Source organism: Lepidochelys kempii, chromosome 5 (genome assembly GCF_965140285.1).
Source record: "Lepidochelys kempii isolate rLepKem1 chromosome 5, rLepKem1.hap1, whole genome shotgun sequence".
Lineage (NCBI taxonomy): Eukaryota > Metazoa > Chordata > Testudines > Cheloniidae > Lepidochelys > Lepidochelys kempii.
The window spans coordinates 4,588,316-4,605,442 of NC_136384.1; the positions used below are offsets into that span (position 1 = coordinate 4,588,316).

The following is a 17,127-nucleotide window of genomic DNA, read 5'->3' on the forward strand; positions in this document are numbered from 1 at the left end:
TACACACACACAGAAACACACAGACACCGGAAGGCTTATTTCATTAACATCTGAGATCTTTCTATGGAAACTAAAATCGTCATCATTCTTGTCTGCATGTGCAAAACACTTAACTGTATTTGTCAAAGTTCCTCCCCCACTCTGAACGCTAGGGTACAGATGTGGGGACCTGCATGAAAACCTCCTAAGCCTATCTTTACCAGCTTAGGTCAAAACTTCCCCAAGGTACAAAATATTCCACCCTTTGTCCTTGGATTGGCCGCTACTACCACCAAACAAATACTGGTTACTGGGGAAGAGCTGTTTGGAAACGTCTTTCCCCCCAAATACTTCCCAAAACCTTGCACCCCACTTCCTGGACAAGGTTTGGTAAAAAGCCTCACCAATTTGCCTAGGTGACTACAAACCCAGACCCTTGGATCTTAAGAACAATGAACAATCCTCCCAACACTTGCACGCCCCCCCTTTCCTGGGAAATGTTGGATAAAAAGCCTCACCACTTTGCATAGTTGACTACAGACCCAAACCCTTGGATCTGAGAACAATGAAAAAGCATTCAGTTTTCTTACAAGAAGACTTTTAATAGAAATAGGAGTAAATAGAAGTAAAGAAATCCCCTCTGTAAAATCAGGATGGTAGATACCTTACAGGGTAATTAGATTCAAAACATAGAGAATCCCTCTAGGCAAAACCTTAAGTTACAAAAAAGATACCCAGACAGAAATAGTTATTCTATTCAGCACAATTCTTTTCTCAGCCATTTAAAGAAATCATAATCTAACACATACCTAGCTAGATTACTTACTAAAAGTTCTAAGACTCCATTCCTGGTCTATCCCCGGCAAAAACAGCATATATACAGACACACAGACTCTTTGTTTCTCTCCATCCTCCCAGCTTTTGAAAGTATCTTGTCTCCTCATTGGTCATTTTGGTCAGGTGCCAGCGAGGTTACCTTTAGCTTCTTAACCCTTTACAGGTGAGAGGAGTTTTCCTCTGGCCAGGAGGGATTTTAAAGGGGTTTACCCTTCCCTTTATATTTATGACAGTATTTGTAACAAGTGTGCATATTTTGTAGGTTCAATTTAGGATCCCATGTTTGCAAATACGGCCCAGTATGCCACCAATAAGGCTCATAATGCACATCACTACCATAACAAATGCTGAATGCATTCAGATTAGAACAGGAGGCTTGCTAAAGTGTTATGGGAATTTAATTCTTGCACTCCAAAGACTCCAATTAATCAAAATTACAAGGCTTAACTCAGTTTCTTACAAAGTCACATTCACCGTTTGGATACTCAAACTTTTCTGCACTTCCAGCATCTTCATATATCAGAAAAGGGACAAGATTAATTCTTATTAAATATTCGTATTGCAGTAGCTCCTGAGGCTCAAACCCTGACTGAGGTCCCATTATGTTAGACGCTGGCCACCCAAAAATACAGCACCTGCCCCAGAGAGATATTCCTAAATTCAGGAGAATGATCATCATTGGGTTACCTCAGTTTATCAGTCAGTGTCATCCGAAGTTTGCGAATATGATGGTGTACAGATACTCTGTCACTGAGCTGCTAGTTCTGCATATTGTTATATTGCTGGAATTTGCTTTAATGGTACATGCAGTATCAATGCTTCATGCTTTTTTACATTCAATCATAAGGGGGATTTGTATTTGGTTTGTTTTTGAAAGTTACTCTGCTGTGAAGAGACAAATAAGACCTGGATAATTTGAAAGGGGGAGGTTTAGGTTGGATATTAGGAAAAACTTTTTCACTTGGAGGGTGGTGAAACACTGGAATGGGTTACCTAGGGAGGTGGTGGAATCTCCTTCCTTAGATATTTTTAAGGTCAGGCTTGACAAAGCCCTGGCTGGGATGATTTAGTTGGGGATTGGTCCTGCTTTGAGCAGGGGGTTGGACTAGATGACCTCGTGAGGTCCCTTCCAACACCGATATTCTATGAAAGGTGAGGGAAGTTACTTTATTCAACTCTCACCACGTGTTATTGATTTGAAAGACCCTTAATGTCTCATTTTTCAGAGTAACAGCCGTGTTAGTCTGTATTCGCAAAAAGAAAAGGAGTACTTGTGGCTTTCCTTTTCTTAATGTCTCAGACTTTTAATCAACAAGAGTCTTGACCCAGGGCTGTCTGAATCCCATGGAAAATTAATATTCAGGGGAATAATTTTGGAGATTCTGTCTAGACAGAAGCTGATACAATTTTGATCAAAGGAACAACATAGTCATCGCTTTGGGAGGCGGTTTTGGGAGTCAGTGGTGTCTTGGCCTACCAGGTTGTTTGATGGGGTATGCAAGACTGGTCTAAGCCTGTAGCATCAGGCTCATATGAGAAAGGCAAAATGCCCAAAGAAAAGGCTGTCTCATTAAGGCTTCAGCCTCTAATTATAAACCTGCCTCTTTAAGAAACTCCTGTTTCCCTCAGATTTGCGTTGTTGGAAGGAATCCCTGGCCACACCCCTGGCAGGCTCCTTCCATTCCTTGTAAACAAGAAACCAAGCAGTCTTGTAGCACTGGCCCTGGCCATCACAGAGTGCAGAGGTCAGGCAGAGATGGAGCAGCTCATTCCCCAGGCTCTCCTGACATCTCAGCCAGGCTGGCTCTAGCAGGCTCTGCCTCCACTGCTCCCTGGGCCAGGAGTAGGGGGAGGAAGAGCCCATTCTCCTTCCCTCTCAGAGACCCTTCTCCACACATGCCTGGCTGAGGCCAAGTGGAAAAACTCTCTCTCCAACTGGCAGGCAAAACAGGCCGGGGCAGGGCAGAACCCTGCCAGACTTCTGCAGAAAATAAGCACTTACCTCCGTGCTCTAGTGTGTGGTATGTCTGCCCCCTCTGACCTGGCTGCTTCTGTCGGACATTCATTACAATGCTTGCCAGTGTTACTCTTAACTAAGATGACAGGCTCATAGAACTTAGAGACGGAAAAGACCCACTCTCCTTGCAAGGGTAGGAAACATGGCCTGACTGTGCAAGGCACGGTACGCTCTCAGCTCCCACTGATTCCAAGGGAGTTATGGTGCTTGGTATCTTGAGAGGTGCTTGGTATCTTGAAAGTTCAGATATAAATGGGGTGTGGGGTCAGGTAAGGAATCATTTCCAGAGCTGCATCGAGTTTAAGGTCAGAAGAGGCCATTAAATCATCTAGTCTTACCTGCTGTATATCACAGGCTGTTAAATTTCACCCAGCTACCCCTGAATTGAGCCCAGTAACTTGTATCTGAGCCTGTATTGAGCCCAGTAACTTGCATCACTTCTGTGAATTTTTGTTCCTATCGTAAATCACCCTCAATGTTAAAAATGTGTGCCTTATTTCCAATTTGAAAAACAAATGAGATTTCTGTCTGAAATTGTTACCTACTGAAGTTACAAAGAACTTCTAAGCTGTCTGGAACTGAAAGAAGTCGGCAAATATTTCCCCTCACTCTCCTATTCGCTGAGGCTGCTTATTACACATTTCAGAATCAAACACTACTGAAAAATGTGAAGTCTGACCTTCAGCGTGAAAGTTTTGAAGACGAGGAAAAGGATGATTAGACCCAAACCAAGAATGTGCAGAATCTGTTTCATCTTCCAGACTGTCGTCCCAGATTTGCTTAGTAAGTTTTTCTCCTATTTAGCTGATGATCGGTGTGTTCTCAGGAAGTTAGAACTATTATTAAGTTGTGATGGTAAAACAAAGAATCTGTTAACACCAGTAAAGGAATATTGTAATAAAACAGCTGGCCATAGGGTTACAAGACATTGCTGTAGAATACGGAGAAGGAAAACGAATTCAGAGAGGTTGTTTGAATCGTTAGCTAGCAGCATTGCAGCTTGCACTAAACACCTTGGCCTGACACAGAACTCTTCAATTTCTCCCTACACACGTGGACAGTTAGGGGCATCTTCAGAATCCTGTTGGGTTTCTTTAGTTTACTTACAGAAATGCTATGTATCAAGGTAATATAAGAAACAATTTTTTCAAAGGGGTTTATAATGGGGAACAAAAAGTACAAATCAAATAGGCAGCAACCATCTTGACAGCCTCAGGCAGATTAGGACTGAGAAAATTCAGATCTCTTTAGAAACCTTTTGAAAAAAATCAAAAAGGGTTTAAAGTTGTTGCTGTTACTTATTATGAGCCAGATCCTGAGGTACTAAGTTAGCTTTTCTTAGTCCTTTCTCAGGCCAACTCTTTCAGAAAGGACTAAGTAGAACCCAAGCAAAGACTTTGGCTAGATCTCTCTCTTTCTCCGACATAGTCTAACGGTGTCACTGCAGTGTCTCTGGACACACACACAGTGGCTGAGCGCTGCTTCTATCCCAAGACTCGATCTCATAATTAATATCACTTTAAAAGACGTGCTCTGAATTTGCAGGGTTCGTGTAACTGCAACTTTCCTTTCAATACACAGGTCTGAACAAGTCACAAACCAGTGGGTAATATGTAAAGAGGCTGTTTTCCATTATATGTTCATATTAATGCAGAAACAGTTTGTCCTCTATGTAAAAGGGCAGTAGATAGACCAGTGTGTAATTAAGATAATGATTTCTTGGCTTCAGAAATGCTATTAATCACACTATTTTCTGAAATTCTCTGTAATTGTTCTGCAGCTAAAAAATTAACATATTATCCTACTGATTGTTAGGAAGTTTTCACCCCTTGGAAAAATAAAAGCTTTCAGAAACTCACTTTTTAAAACAGTTTAACAAATAGTCTATAGGCATGTCCATCCAGATAGGAGTTTACCCTTGATTCTTCATTCTTCTTGAATATTTGAAGTTAGACCCGTCTTTCTAATTAACACTACGGTGGCAAAGGGAATGAGCACCTCTGGACACTTGCCAACATTTCTGAGAGTTCTGCAAGAACTAACTGCCTAGATAAGCTGGAGGTTGTGGGCTTCTATATCCCCATCCGCCCAAAGGCTGTGTACGTGCTCTGGCAGAGATTAGCACTGTACAGACTTTAAAGACTTCCTCCCCAAATCCAGCAAAGCATGAAAGCACAGGTTTCAAGTGCTTTGCTAGATCAAGGCCTTTATCACCACATCTTCCCAGTGAGGCTGGGATCAATGTCCTCATTTTACAATGTGGAAACATGAGGGCCCAGACCCACAAAGGTACCTAGGTGCCAAAGTCCGTTTTGGGCTCCACTGACACCCACAAGCCCCCCACTCAGCTGCAGCCTAACCTCACTCAGCACCTAAATTTTGGCAGCAAAAGTTCCCTAGGGTCCGAAATTTCTGCGTCTGAGCATGCGCACTGTTGCCCCACTCTTGGTGTCCAGGTTCTTATCTCTGGTCTAAGCCCTAGAGCGATCCATGGACCTATTTGTATGCGGGGTCTGCTCCAGTAGGCAGGCTCAGAGTGGAGCAACTTCAGCAGGGGAGTGAGGGAGAGCCACATCAGAATATCCTCCAGCTCAGCAGAGGAGTCTGCTGAAGGCAGTGGGCTGTGAAGGAGCTTGCAGCGGCCATAGCTGTGTTCTGGGCAGCTCTGCCCCACCAGCCATATACAGGCTAAAGGTCCTCACCCAAACTGAAGGCCCTGTGGCTATAATTTTAATAGACCCCAAAAGCCGGGCCAGGGGAACGCTGCGTGTAATGGGAGCAGGACAGGGAACAGACTTCCCTCTCGAGCTATCACTGGTTACAGTTTGCATTTTCAAGACTCTCTACAAAAGAGAGGGCTAGAAAGTCCTATGATTTAATAAAAAGCAGATTAAATTATTCCTGCCATTTCATAGTCATGGGGGCATGGGCTCAGAGGCAGGGGCTGTATCCCTCTTCATTTCGCTCACTCCCTTCTTATTTAGTTCTGCAGTTGCATTCTGTATTCTGGGATGCAGTTTGTACAAAAAAAATCTTTATACAAGATTCTATTCTATAGAGGTTCTTTTAGAGCCCAGTGGCAATTGGCTCTACTCAGGCATATTCCAGCAACCCACCAGGGCTTCCCATGGGCATCGGAGTCCACCCATGGAGATCTGATTGAAGGACCGAAGTTGCATTTTATTACATATTCTGGGGAAATGACTAAGATGACAACCCTATAAAATAGACAGCAGTGATGAGAGGTAAAAGAGGTTTCCCTGAAATGGTTTTTACCTTGTAGATTTTCCCTTCTTCAGTGCCAACGAGAAATAAATAATCTATCTTCTTGTGAAAATCAAAGGAAGTTCCACAACCTATTTGAGAGAGAGAGAGGGAGAGCTGTCAATCAGAAAGACGGCCATGATATCAAGCATAGGTTTCCTTGTTATTGCACAAATTCCATCAATGAAGGTTTTGAAAAAATATTTTTTCATATTGGCTGCCGGTGGGTGCTAAGCACCTGCTAATTCGGAGCCTCTGATCCAGGGCAGCATTAGATGACGGCCTCTCCCCTCCTCAGCAGCACAGTATATCAAAGATGTTCTTTCCCTGCACTCCACTATGTTCCCACAGAACATCTCATCAAATTTGCCAAATCTCAGTTCTTATTTCTGGAAGGCACTCAGCATGGCAATGGGCATAGTATCAGAACCTAAATGGACCACACGTGCACTGTTTCAAGAACAGATCCTTCCCCAGGATGACCTTAAAGAAGGAAAGAGAATAAGTCCTCTCTCTCCAGCTCCACCTTGGCATCTCTGGATCCAAGGATGTGGTGTCCTTTGTTAATGTCTGTGAAGCTCTCAGATATTATAGTGATGGGGCCCACAGAAAAGCCTGTGGAGGAAATTAATAATTATGTCTTCAGGGCAGGGTTTGACTAGTGGGCAGTAAATAAGGCCTGGAGCCACACATTGAACAATGTGGAGAAGACAAAATATTGAATAGCTGCTGCCTGACCCTGTCCCAGTTCAGCTTGGGGAGGTTCCCAGAGGTAGGTCTGGCCCAGTCTGAGGAGTGGCTCCTATAAGAGAAGAGGAAGTCCTGTCCCTCACCAGCCTGACTGGGACTAGCAGCTGGAGCCTGGCACACAGTAGGAGCCCCCAGCTGTGGTGCCCCCAGCAGCACAGGGGAGATCCGACCCACCTTCGGGAACCTCTCCTGGCTGCAGAAAGCTCCAGCTCCGAAGGCAGCACAGCCATGGAGCTTCCTGCAGCCAGGGGAGGTTCCCAGAGATGGGTCTGACCTACCCCAGGGAAGAGGGAGTCCTGTCCTTCCCCACCCCTACCGGGACTAGCAGCTGGAGCCCAGCGCACAATAGGAAGCCCCAGCTGGGGTGCTCCCAGCCCTGCCCCGCCCCAACTCTGGGCCCAGTGCTCAGGAGTTAAAGTGGCCTTGGGCTGGCTATGGGGGGAGGGATGGACCACAGCACCCCTCTGACCATGGGGCTCTGGACAATCACCCACCTGTAAGGCCAGCCTTGCCGCCCCCCCCCCAAAGTGATGCCCCCCCCACAATAGCTTTGCAACCTCCCACAACACTCTTTTGGGTTGGGACCCTCACAGTTATAACACCATGAAACTTCAGATGTAAACATCTGAAACTGTGAAATTTACTATTTTAAAAATCCTAGTACCATGAAATTGATCAAAATGGACTGTGAATTTGGTAGGGCTCCATTCATAATTCGTACACACATTGCAGGGTGAATCCAAATTGCACTGCAACCTTAATTCTGGCATTTCCTAACTCCTGAGTGCTCGACTTTGCAACTTTAATAACGTTCTTTTAATATAGTTTGTGTGTAAGTTCCTAGAGTTTTTTTAAACATTTGGAATTCCTTCCCCCGACCCATGAAATTCCATCATGTAAGCATCATAGTGACACCTACATGGTATATCAGAAGGGTTGGAACCTTTAGATCCACCACACAGATCCCTGTCACTTGAGTTAACAAAGTAACTGATAGCAGTAGTAGGTTGTTATCGTCTATGTGGCCCAACCCTAGAAAGGGACGAGACACTTTACCATTGGGTTTCACAAATATTTGCTGACAGCAGAGGAAGGCGAGTCAGGAATCTAGGGTCCCAGTCCAGGATCTGAATGGGAGTGTGGTCTAGGCACAGACTTCTCCACCCAATCCCACACAATCGGTCCCTGTTCTGTCTGTCCCCCCCCAAACCCCTCCCAGTTCCCTCCCTCATTCCTTGGAGATCCTATATTGTGACTCACCATCAGCATGTATCAAACTAATTCCCTCTCACAAATATATTACACTCTCTACAAATTGCTAACTCTGAAACATTCTTCTACGCAAAGGGAATTTCCTTCTGCAAGCTCTGTAAGGCTATATCTTCTCTCCCAAAATAGGCATGTTTTTACAGCAAGACAGCTAACCCGGCTTAGCTCTTATGAGAAAGATTAATAAGACTGGGACTTTTCAGCTTGGAAACGAGATGACTAAGGCAGGATATGATAGAGGTCTATAAAGTCATGACTGAGAAAGTAGATAAGGAAGTGTTATTTACTCCTTCTCATAACACAAGAACTAGGGGTCACCAAATGAAAGTAATAGGCAGCAGGTTTAAAACAAACAAAATGAAGTATTTCTTCACTCAACGCACAGACAACCTGTGGAACTCCTTCCAGGGGATGTTGTGAAGGCCAAGACTATAACAGGGTTCAAAAAAGAACTAGAAAAGTTCATGGAGAATAGGTCTATCAATAGCTATTAGCCAGGATGGGCAGGGATGGTGTCCCTAGCCTCTGTTTGCCAGAAGCTGGAAATGGGCAACAGGGGATGGATCACTTGATGATTATCTGTTCTGTTCATTCCCTCTGAGGCACCTGGCATTGGCCACTGTCGGAAGACAGGCTGCTGGGCTAGATGGACCTTTGGTCTGACCCAATATGGTGATTGTTATGTTCTCTCTTGGTGTGACGGAGGCAAGGAACTGATAGTTTATACATTGTTGTAGCTAGTTGAGGTTAACCTTAGGTGAGAGGGAGATGGGTAACGTTGTTCAGCTTGACTAGATACATCTAGATAGAAACGACCATTGCTTTGACTGCAATCGGAGATGTGATTGCAGCACATGTAGGCAGATCCATGCTAGCTTTAATCTAGATAATTCAGGTACCACAAGCAATGAAGTCACAACAACACGGGCTTCAGCATGGGCTACACAAGCCTGCCTGGGACCCTGGGTAAGTACTTAGGCAGCTAGCCTGAAGGAACTCAGATTTGAAATTGCAGAACTACTAACTATAGTTTGTAACCTATCCCTGAAATCAGCCTCTGCACCAGATGACTGGAGGATAGCCAATGTAACACCAATTTTTAAAAAGGGCTCCAGAGGCAATTCTGGCAATTACAGGCTAGTGAGTCTAACTTTAGAACCAGAGAATTATCAGACACACAGATGAACACGATTTGTTGGGGAAGAGTCAACAAGGCTTTTGTAAAGGGAAATCATGCCTTTGAAGGGGTCAACAAATGTGGATAAGGGTGAGCCACTAGATATATTGCACTTGGATTTTCAGAAAGCCTTTGAAAAAGTTCCTCACCAAAGGCTCTTAAACTCTAAGTAGTCATGGGATAAGAGGGAAGGTCCTGTCATGGATCAGTAACTGAAAGACAGGAAACAAAGGGTAGGAATAAATGGTCAGTTTTCACAATGGAGAGAGGTAAACAGCGGGATCCCACCCATGGATCTGCATTGGGACCTGTACTGTTTAACATATTCTTTAATGATCTGGAAAAGAGAGTGAACAGTGAAGTGTCAAAATCTGCAGATGATAAAAAAATTATTCAAAATCATTAAATCCATATGTGATCGTTAAGTCCAAAAACTAGGTGACTGGGCAACAAAATGGCAGGTGAAATTCAATATTGATAAGTGCAAAGTAATGCACATTGGACAACATAATCCCAACTCTACATATGTAAGGGTGAGTTCTAAATTAGCTGTTACCACTCAAGAAAGAGATTATGGAGTTGCCATGGTCACTTCTCTGAAAACTTTAGCTCAATGCACAGAATAGGTCAAAACCACTAATAGAATGTGAGAAACAATTAGGAAAGGGATAGATAATAAAACAGAAAATATCAGAATGCCTCTATATAAATCCCTGGTGCACCCACATCCTGAATACTTTGTGTCCTGTTCTGATCAACCCCAACTCAAAAAAAATACAATGGAACTGGAAAATGTTCAGAGAAGGGCAACAAAGATGATCAAGAGCATGGAATGGCTTTCATACAAGGGGAGAACAAAAAAATTAGGACTGTGCATCTTAGAGAAAGGGAGATATCATAGAGGTCTATAAAGTCAAGAAATGTGTGGAAAAAGTGACTAGAGAATTGTTATTTACCCCTTCCCACAATACAAAAATGAGGGATCACCTGATTAAAGTAATGGTTTAATACAAACATTAGGAAGTACTTTTTCACACAACACATAGCTAACCTGTGAAACTCATTGCCTTTGGCTGTAGGCTAAAATCATGTCTAGGTTGAAAAAAACCAAGTTAAGTTATTGGAGGTCAGATCCATCGACGGAAATTAATCAAGTTGGACGGGATGCAACCCCAAGCTCAGGGCAACCCTAAACTTCTGATTGCCAGAAGCCAGGAGTAGAAGACAGAGAATCACTCAAAAAACGCCCTGTTCTGAACACTCCACCTGAAGCTCTGGTACGGGCCACTGTCAGAAGACAGGATACTGGGCAAGATGGACCATTGGTCTGACCCAGGGTGGCAACTCTTATGTTCCCCTAAGCTAGCTAGATTTAAGCTAGAGTGGGCATGCCTACCCTACAATCACAGCTTCACATGCAGTAAAGACGTAGCCTGAGAGTCAAACCTTCTCCCAGGTTAGAGACCATCATCTCCACAGAGACTCTGACTTAGATCTGCTAACAGCCAAGAGGAGTAACCTTTCTTTAAGAACAAGGAGTACTTGTGGCACCTTAGAGACTAACAAATTTATTTGAGCATAAGCTTTCGTGGGCTAAAACCCACTTCATCGGATGCATGCAGTGGAAAATACAGTAGGAAGATACATATATATATACACAGAAAACATGAAAAAATGTGTGTTGCCATACACACTATAACGAGAGTGCTCAATTAAGATGAGCTATTAGCAGCAGGAGAAAAAAACCTTTTGTAGTGATAATCAAGATGGCCCATTTCCAACAGTTGACAAGAAGGTGAGAGTAACAGTGGGGGGGGTTGGAAATAAACATGGGGAAATATTTTACTTTGTGTAATGATCCATCCACTCCCAGTCTTTATTCAAGCCTAATTTAATGGCGTCCAGTGTGCAAATTAATTCCAATTCAGCAGTCTCTCATTGGAGTCTGTTTTTGAAGTTTTTTGTTGTTGTAATATTGTGACTTTTAGGTCTGCAATTGAATGACTGGGGAGATTGAGGTGTTCTCCAACTGGTTTTTGAATGTTATAATTCTTGACATCTGATTTGTGTCCTGTCATAAATATAAAGGGAAGGGTAACCACCTTTCTGTATACAGTGCTATAAAATCCCTCCTGGCCAGAGACAAAATCCTTTCACATGTAAAGGGTTAAGAAGCTAAGGTAACCCCGCTGGCACCTGACCCCAAATGGCCAATGAGGAGACAAGATTCTTTCAGATCTGGAGTGTGGGGGGGAAACAAAGGATTTGTCTGTCTGTGTGATGCTTTTGCCGGGAACAGATCAGGAATGCAGCCTTACAACTCATGTAAAGTTAGTAAATAATCTAGCTAGAAATGTGTTACATTTTCTTTTGTTTAATGGCTTGTATAATAAGCTGTGCTGGAGGGAATGTATATTCCTGTTTTTGTGTCTTTTTGTAACTTAAGATTTTGCCTAGAGGGATTCTCTGTGTTTTGAATCTGATTACCCTGTAAAGTATTTACCATCCTGATTTTACAGAGGTGATTCTTTTACCTTTTCTTTAATTAAAATTCTTCTTTTAAGAACCTGCTCGATTTTTCATTGTTCTTAAGATCCAAGGGTTTGGATCTGTGTTCACCTGTACCAATTGGTGAGGATTCTTATCAAGCCTTCCCCAGGAAAGGGGGCTTGGGGGGATATTTTGGGGGAAGACGTCTCCAAGTGGGCTCTTTCCCTGTTCTTTGTTTAAAACGTGTGATGGTGGCAGCATACTCTTCAAGGACAAGGCAAAGTTTGTACTTTGGAAAGTTTTTAACCTAAGCTGGTAAGAATACGCTTAGGGGGTCTTTCATGCAGGTCCCCACATCTGTACTCTAGAGTTCGGAGTGGGGAAGGAACCTTGACTTGTCCATTTATTCTTTTACATAGAGACTGTCCGGTTTGGCCAATGTACATGGCAGAGGGGCATTGCTGGCACATGATGGCATATATCACATTGGTAGATGCGCAGGTGAACGAGCCTTTGATAGTGTGGCTGATGTGATTAGGTCCTAGGATTCTTTAAGAGTCTCTCTCCCCATCACCTCACACCTGGAGAGCTCTCTGCTTTAATTTCTATGCATGAGTGATTAGAGGTTTGATGTCACTAATTATCAGGATGGTGAGAACTTGGGCTCATACCAATTGTTTGCAGCTGCAGTCCCTCTGGCCCTTCCATCGTTGTTCCCTCTACTGACAGCTTGATGACATCTGAATGAACCAGCTCATTCTGCAGGCAGAGGAGACTTCAGATTAATAAGTGTCTTTGTGGTGACAATACAGAGACTGTCGTTGCTTGGAAATGGCACATTTTCTTGAAGAATTTTAAAAAGCTGAACATAAAAGTATTTGTCATTTCGTGCCAGCAGCCGGCAGCTTGTGAAAGCTGTGTTTTACTTACTGTGAGCTTTGCTTCCCTTCCCCAGAATAGAGAGCCTCTACCACTCATGGACTGTATTGGGACCTTATCACAGCAGGACACCCATGTGCACACACCCAGGTTACACAAACCCTGGTTTCTTGGGTCAAAATTTTCAAACTTGGGCTAGGCAACTACATCATTTAGGCACCTATTAAGTGGCCTGATCTTTTGCAGAAATCCTGATCACCTGCAGCTCTTGTTGACTTCAGTATCTCTCAAAAACAGACTGATGGTATTTCAGGTTGGGCACGTTCCTTCTCACCCCCCAGTTCAAGAAGAGAGGCACTCAGTGTGAGCAAAAGGTTTACGAAATGAAAGCTGTACTCTATCTAGCCATTAAAGTCTGCATCAGTTTCTCCATCAGTAACATGAGGATAATACTAATATTTACAGTAGAACCTCAGAGTTACGACCACCTTGGGAATGGAGGTTGTTCGTAACTCTGAAATGTTCGTAACCCTGAACAAAATGTTATGGTTGTTCTTTCAAATGTTTACAGCTGAACATTGACTTAACGCAGCTTTGAAACTTAATTATGCCGAAGGAAAATGCTGCTTTCCCTTTATTTTTTTAGTAGTTTACATTTAACACAGTACTGCACTGGATTTGCTTTTTCTCCCCCCTTTTGTCTCTGCTGCTGCCTGATTGCTTCTTCCGGTTCCAGGTGAGGTGTGTGGCTGACTGGTCAGTTTGTAACGCTGGTGTTCGTAACTCTGAGATTCTACTGTACTTGGCAAGATCAACTTCTGCTTTGTGTCACACCAGTGCAGTGGGGAGTAGAACTTGGGCCATTGTTTGTATAACACCATATTAATGCTGTGATTGTTAAAGCCTATGAATTAGCACCCAGTACCGGGTTTAAAAGGGCACCGGTGCCAGGCCCACGTTCAAAAGGGGCCCCCACCAAGCCCGCTCCACTTGGGCTGCACTCTGAGCCGCTGGCTCCTCTCCACCCCCTGACCCCTCCCTCCCCACCGCTAGCTCCTCTCAGCTGTCCTGCTGGCCCAGGGCTTCTCTCCACCCCCTGGTCCCTCTCCCCCACCCACTGCTCACTCCTCTCAGCCGGCGGCCGGCTGGCCGAGGACTCCTCTCCACCCCTGTCGCTGGCAGGCTGCTGATTGGCAGGCAGTGCCAGTGACTGGGGTGGAGGGGAGCCCTCAGCCTCTGCCCTCCGGGCTGGTCTGCTTCGGGCTCCCCAGGAGTGGGGCCTGCCTCGACTGCCGCTCTGTGTAAGTAGCAGGCTGGGAAAGTTGGTGGCTGTCGTCCCTCCCCGACCCTGCAAGGAAATGCCCCCTCCACCACGGGCACCGCTAGTGCCAGGCAGGGAGGGCTGGGTGGGGCCATGGCAGATGGGGCTGCTCTGTGCTTCTGGGCTTCAGCTGTCCTGCCTCCTAGCACTGTGCTGGGAGTGGGGATCCCTGCTCTATGCTGGCTCAGCAGTGCCAGTGAGTGCGGCCGGGGGGCAGGGTGTGGGGGAGTGGGTCTGTGAGGGGGCGGGAGGAGCTGGGCAGTGGGGGAGGTTTGTGTGTGTTGGGGCACTGCGGGGGGAGTTCTGGGTCTGGTGCTGGGCAGTTGTGGTGGGATTTGGGCAGGGGTGGTAGTCAGGGATAGTGGTGTGCAGGGCGCTGTGCATTTGTGGTGAGGCAGTCTGTGGGGTACTGGGCATACAGAGTCGGGGGAGTTGGGTGGGGGGTTGCATGGTATGGCATGGTCCTGCCCCTGAGGGGAAGGGGCCCTCTGGCAGCATAAGGCCAGGCAGGCCAGTGTGCTTCTGCCCTGGGGCAGCAGGTTTGTATAATTTCTGGTGGTGCCCAGAACAGGTCCAAGTCCCGCCCCCACCACACTCACCTGCTTAAGGCTCTGGGAGGGAGTTTGGGTGCTGGGTGCAAGCTCTGGGCTGGGGCATGGAGTTGGGGTGCAGGAGAGGGTGAGGAGTGCAGTGCTTACCTTGGGCAGCTCCCAAAAGCGACCTGCACACCCCTCTGGCAGTAGCTCCTAGGCAGGGGGCAGTGGGGGGGCTCTGTGCTGCTGCCCACAGGTACCACCCCCGCAGAACCCATTGGCTGCAATTCCCGGCCAATGGGAGCTATGAAGTTGGTGCTCATGGTGGGGGCAGCGCACGGAGACACCCCACCCAGGGCCACAGGGATGTGCCAGCCGCTTCCAGGAGCGGTGCGGAGCAAGGGCTGGCAGGAAGCTGCCTTCGCCCCACCGCACTACCGGTGGTGGTGGCAGCGGCCAGGGGCCCCTGGACCCTTTTAATTCGCCCTGGGGCAACAGCCGGGGCCAGGAGATGTTCATGGGGAGGTGCGCAGGGGAAACAGACGGGGCCAGGAGAGACACCTGGCCCCGAACATTGGTGGAGCCAGGCCTCCGGGCCCTAAATATCCCTGGAGCACGGGGACCACAGGCCCATATAACTTGCCGCCCCTGCATCTGGTGACTACCAGTTTGTAAACAGTGCCCTTGCGCTGGGCTGTGCAGAACAGGGCCGCCCCCACCATGCCATGCCCCAGTGCCCTGGCTGGCCCTTCGCTCAGGGGACTGATCTCCCAGCGCCATGCTCCACTGCCCCCAGGGGGGCCCACAAATATGTTTGGTGCCGGGCCCACAAAAGGTTAATCCGGCCCTGTTAGCACCTTGGCTGTGCTTTAAAATTTCCCTGTTATCATCAAGGTAACATGCAGCTTAACATTCACAGTTTGAGAACCAAGTGTCAGCAACACACAGGTAGGTGTTTCCCCCTCCAAAATAAATGCTACATATATTTTTGTTTGTATTATCATAGTGTCTAGGAGCTCTAATCAGATCAGGACCACACTATGTTCTGTACAAACACAGAACAAAAAGACTGTAAACTCTTTAGGGTAGGAACTATCTGCGTATAAGAGAAGAGACAACACATGAGACAGACAGACAGACGGGGGGAATACAAGGAAAGAAAAAATAATAATGAAACAATGAGATAGTGCAACAATCTGTTAGAGTCTATTCAGGAATTCAACTATTTCTGCATAATGAGAGCTCGTAATGAATGAGAATACATTGTGGTGGGGGGCGGGTGTGATAAAAAGAACAAGGAATTAAAGTTTAAATTAGTGAGCACCAAGGCCTGAGGTTGGATGTTTTCATGCAATGTTTAGATTTCCCACTGGGGCATCTTCCTCATGGCCCTGACCCTGTACTGGTGGAAGAGGTGGCTGTGTCCTGTGGGGGAAAGGGTTTTCCGTGTAGGTTTCAAAAGCAATACATGAAACACAGGGTGAATCTTCAGAGAGCGAGGTAGTTGAAATACAAACGTGACTGGATTAACATGTCACAGGATCCTAAAAGGGCCAAGGAACCAAAAGTCCAGCGTGAGAGCAGATCTGTCTGTGTGGATATGCTCTGTGGAGAACCATACCTTTTGTCCCACTGATCAGATGGGCCCTTGGTATCAATACTGGTCTGCATACAGTCTGCTCTTGCTTTGACCAGCTATTCTTTCACTTGTTTCTGAGCCCGAGAAATCCACTGTACTAGGGCTGAGACAACTGGGTTGGGAGAGGATGGGGGTAAGTGCAGGTGGAATCGGGGGTGATACCCATAGTTGATAAAAAATGGAGCTTTGACCCTACAACAATGCAGACCATGTGGCTATGCAACCTCTGGGTAAGGGAGACGTGAGGACCAATTATACTGGCAATGAGTGATGTAATGTCACGGATACTGCTTGAGGATTTGACTGGGGATGGTAAGTGCAGAAAAGACATGTGCGGACCCCCAGCAGGCACGAGGCCTTGCGCCAGAACCAGGCCATGAACTGACACCCTTGGTAGGAGGTGATGCACTCTGAAAGGCCGTGGAGGCGGACGGGATCGCTAATCCATAGCTGGGCTGTCTCTTCAGCAGAAAGGAAGCCTGTGCAGGGGATGAAGTGGGCCATTTTGGTAAAGTAGCCCCCTACTGTCAAGACTGTTGTAAATTTGTTGGATTCCGGTAATTCTCCGGTAAAGTGCTGCACAAGGTTGAGATGGAGCGTCCAAGGGCCCAGTCTAATGCTTGCCCGGACGGCAGGCTGATAACCAGAATCACCTTTCTATAACCAGTAGTGTGGAACTGAGAAAGGCATCACGAACAGGAGGTGGCACTGGTTTGTAAAACCCCGGCATCGCTGGTAATTACCACCAAACTTTTCTGGCAGATGCGTCGTGTAACAGGGCTGCGTGAGCCATGTCTGGAGTGCAGCTTTTTCAGCATGCAACTGTCTGACTTGCTCCTGCAATAGCTGGTTATGCGAGGTCAGCTGGATGACCTGGGCCTGCAGGGCTTGGTTGTCCACCTGAAGGCGGGCGGACCACTCAAGTGGGCCCAGTGCTCCTGAAGGGTTAGCCAAGTCCATTCTGCTGTGACC

The 17,127-nt window shown here is 46.2% G+C and overlaps 1 protein-coding gene across 2 annotated transcripts in view; it reads right to left on the reverse strand.

The window, feature by feature from the left end:
- The window catches only part of DNAI1 (dynein axonemal intermediate chain 1), a 275,417-nt gene that overhangs the window by 118,591 nt on the left and 139,699 nt on the right, over nucleotides 1–17,127 (reverse strand). For both annotated transcript variants that reach the window (XM_073343359.2, XM_078852695.1), the window contains exons 15-16: nucleotides 12,455–12,542; nucleotides 6,110–6,189 (exon numbers count right to left, since the gene is read on the reverse strand). In XM_073343359.2, the coding sequence (XP_073199460.2) occupies nucleotides 6,110–6,189; nucleotides 12,455–12,542 (168 nt within the window). The remainder of the gene's footprint in view (nucleotides 1–6,109; nucleotides 6,190–12,454; nucleotides 12,543–17,127) is intronic.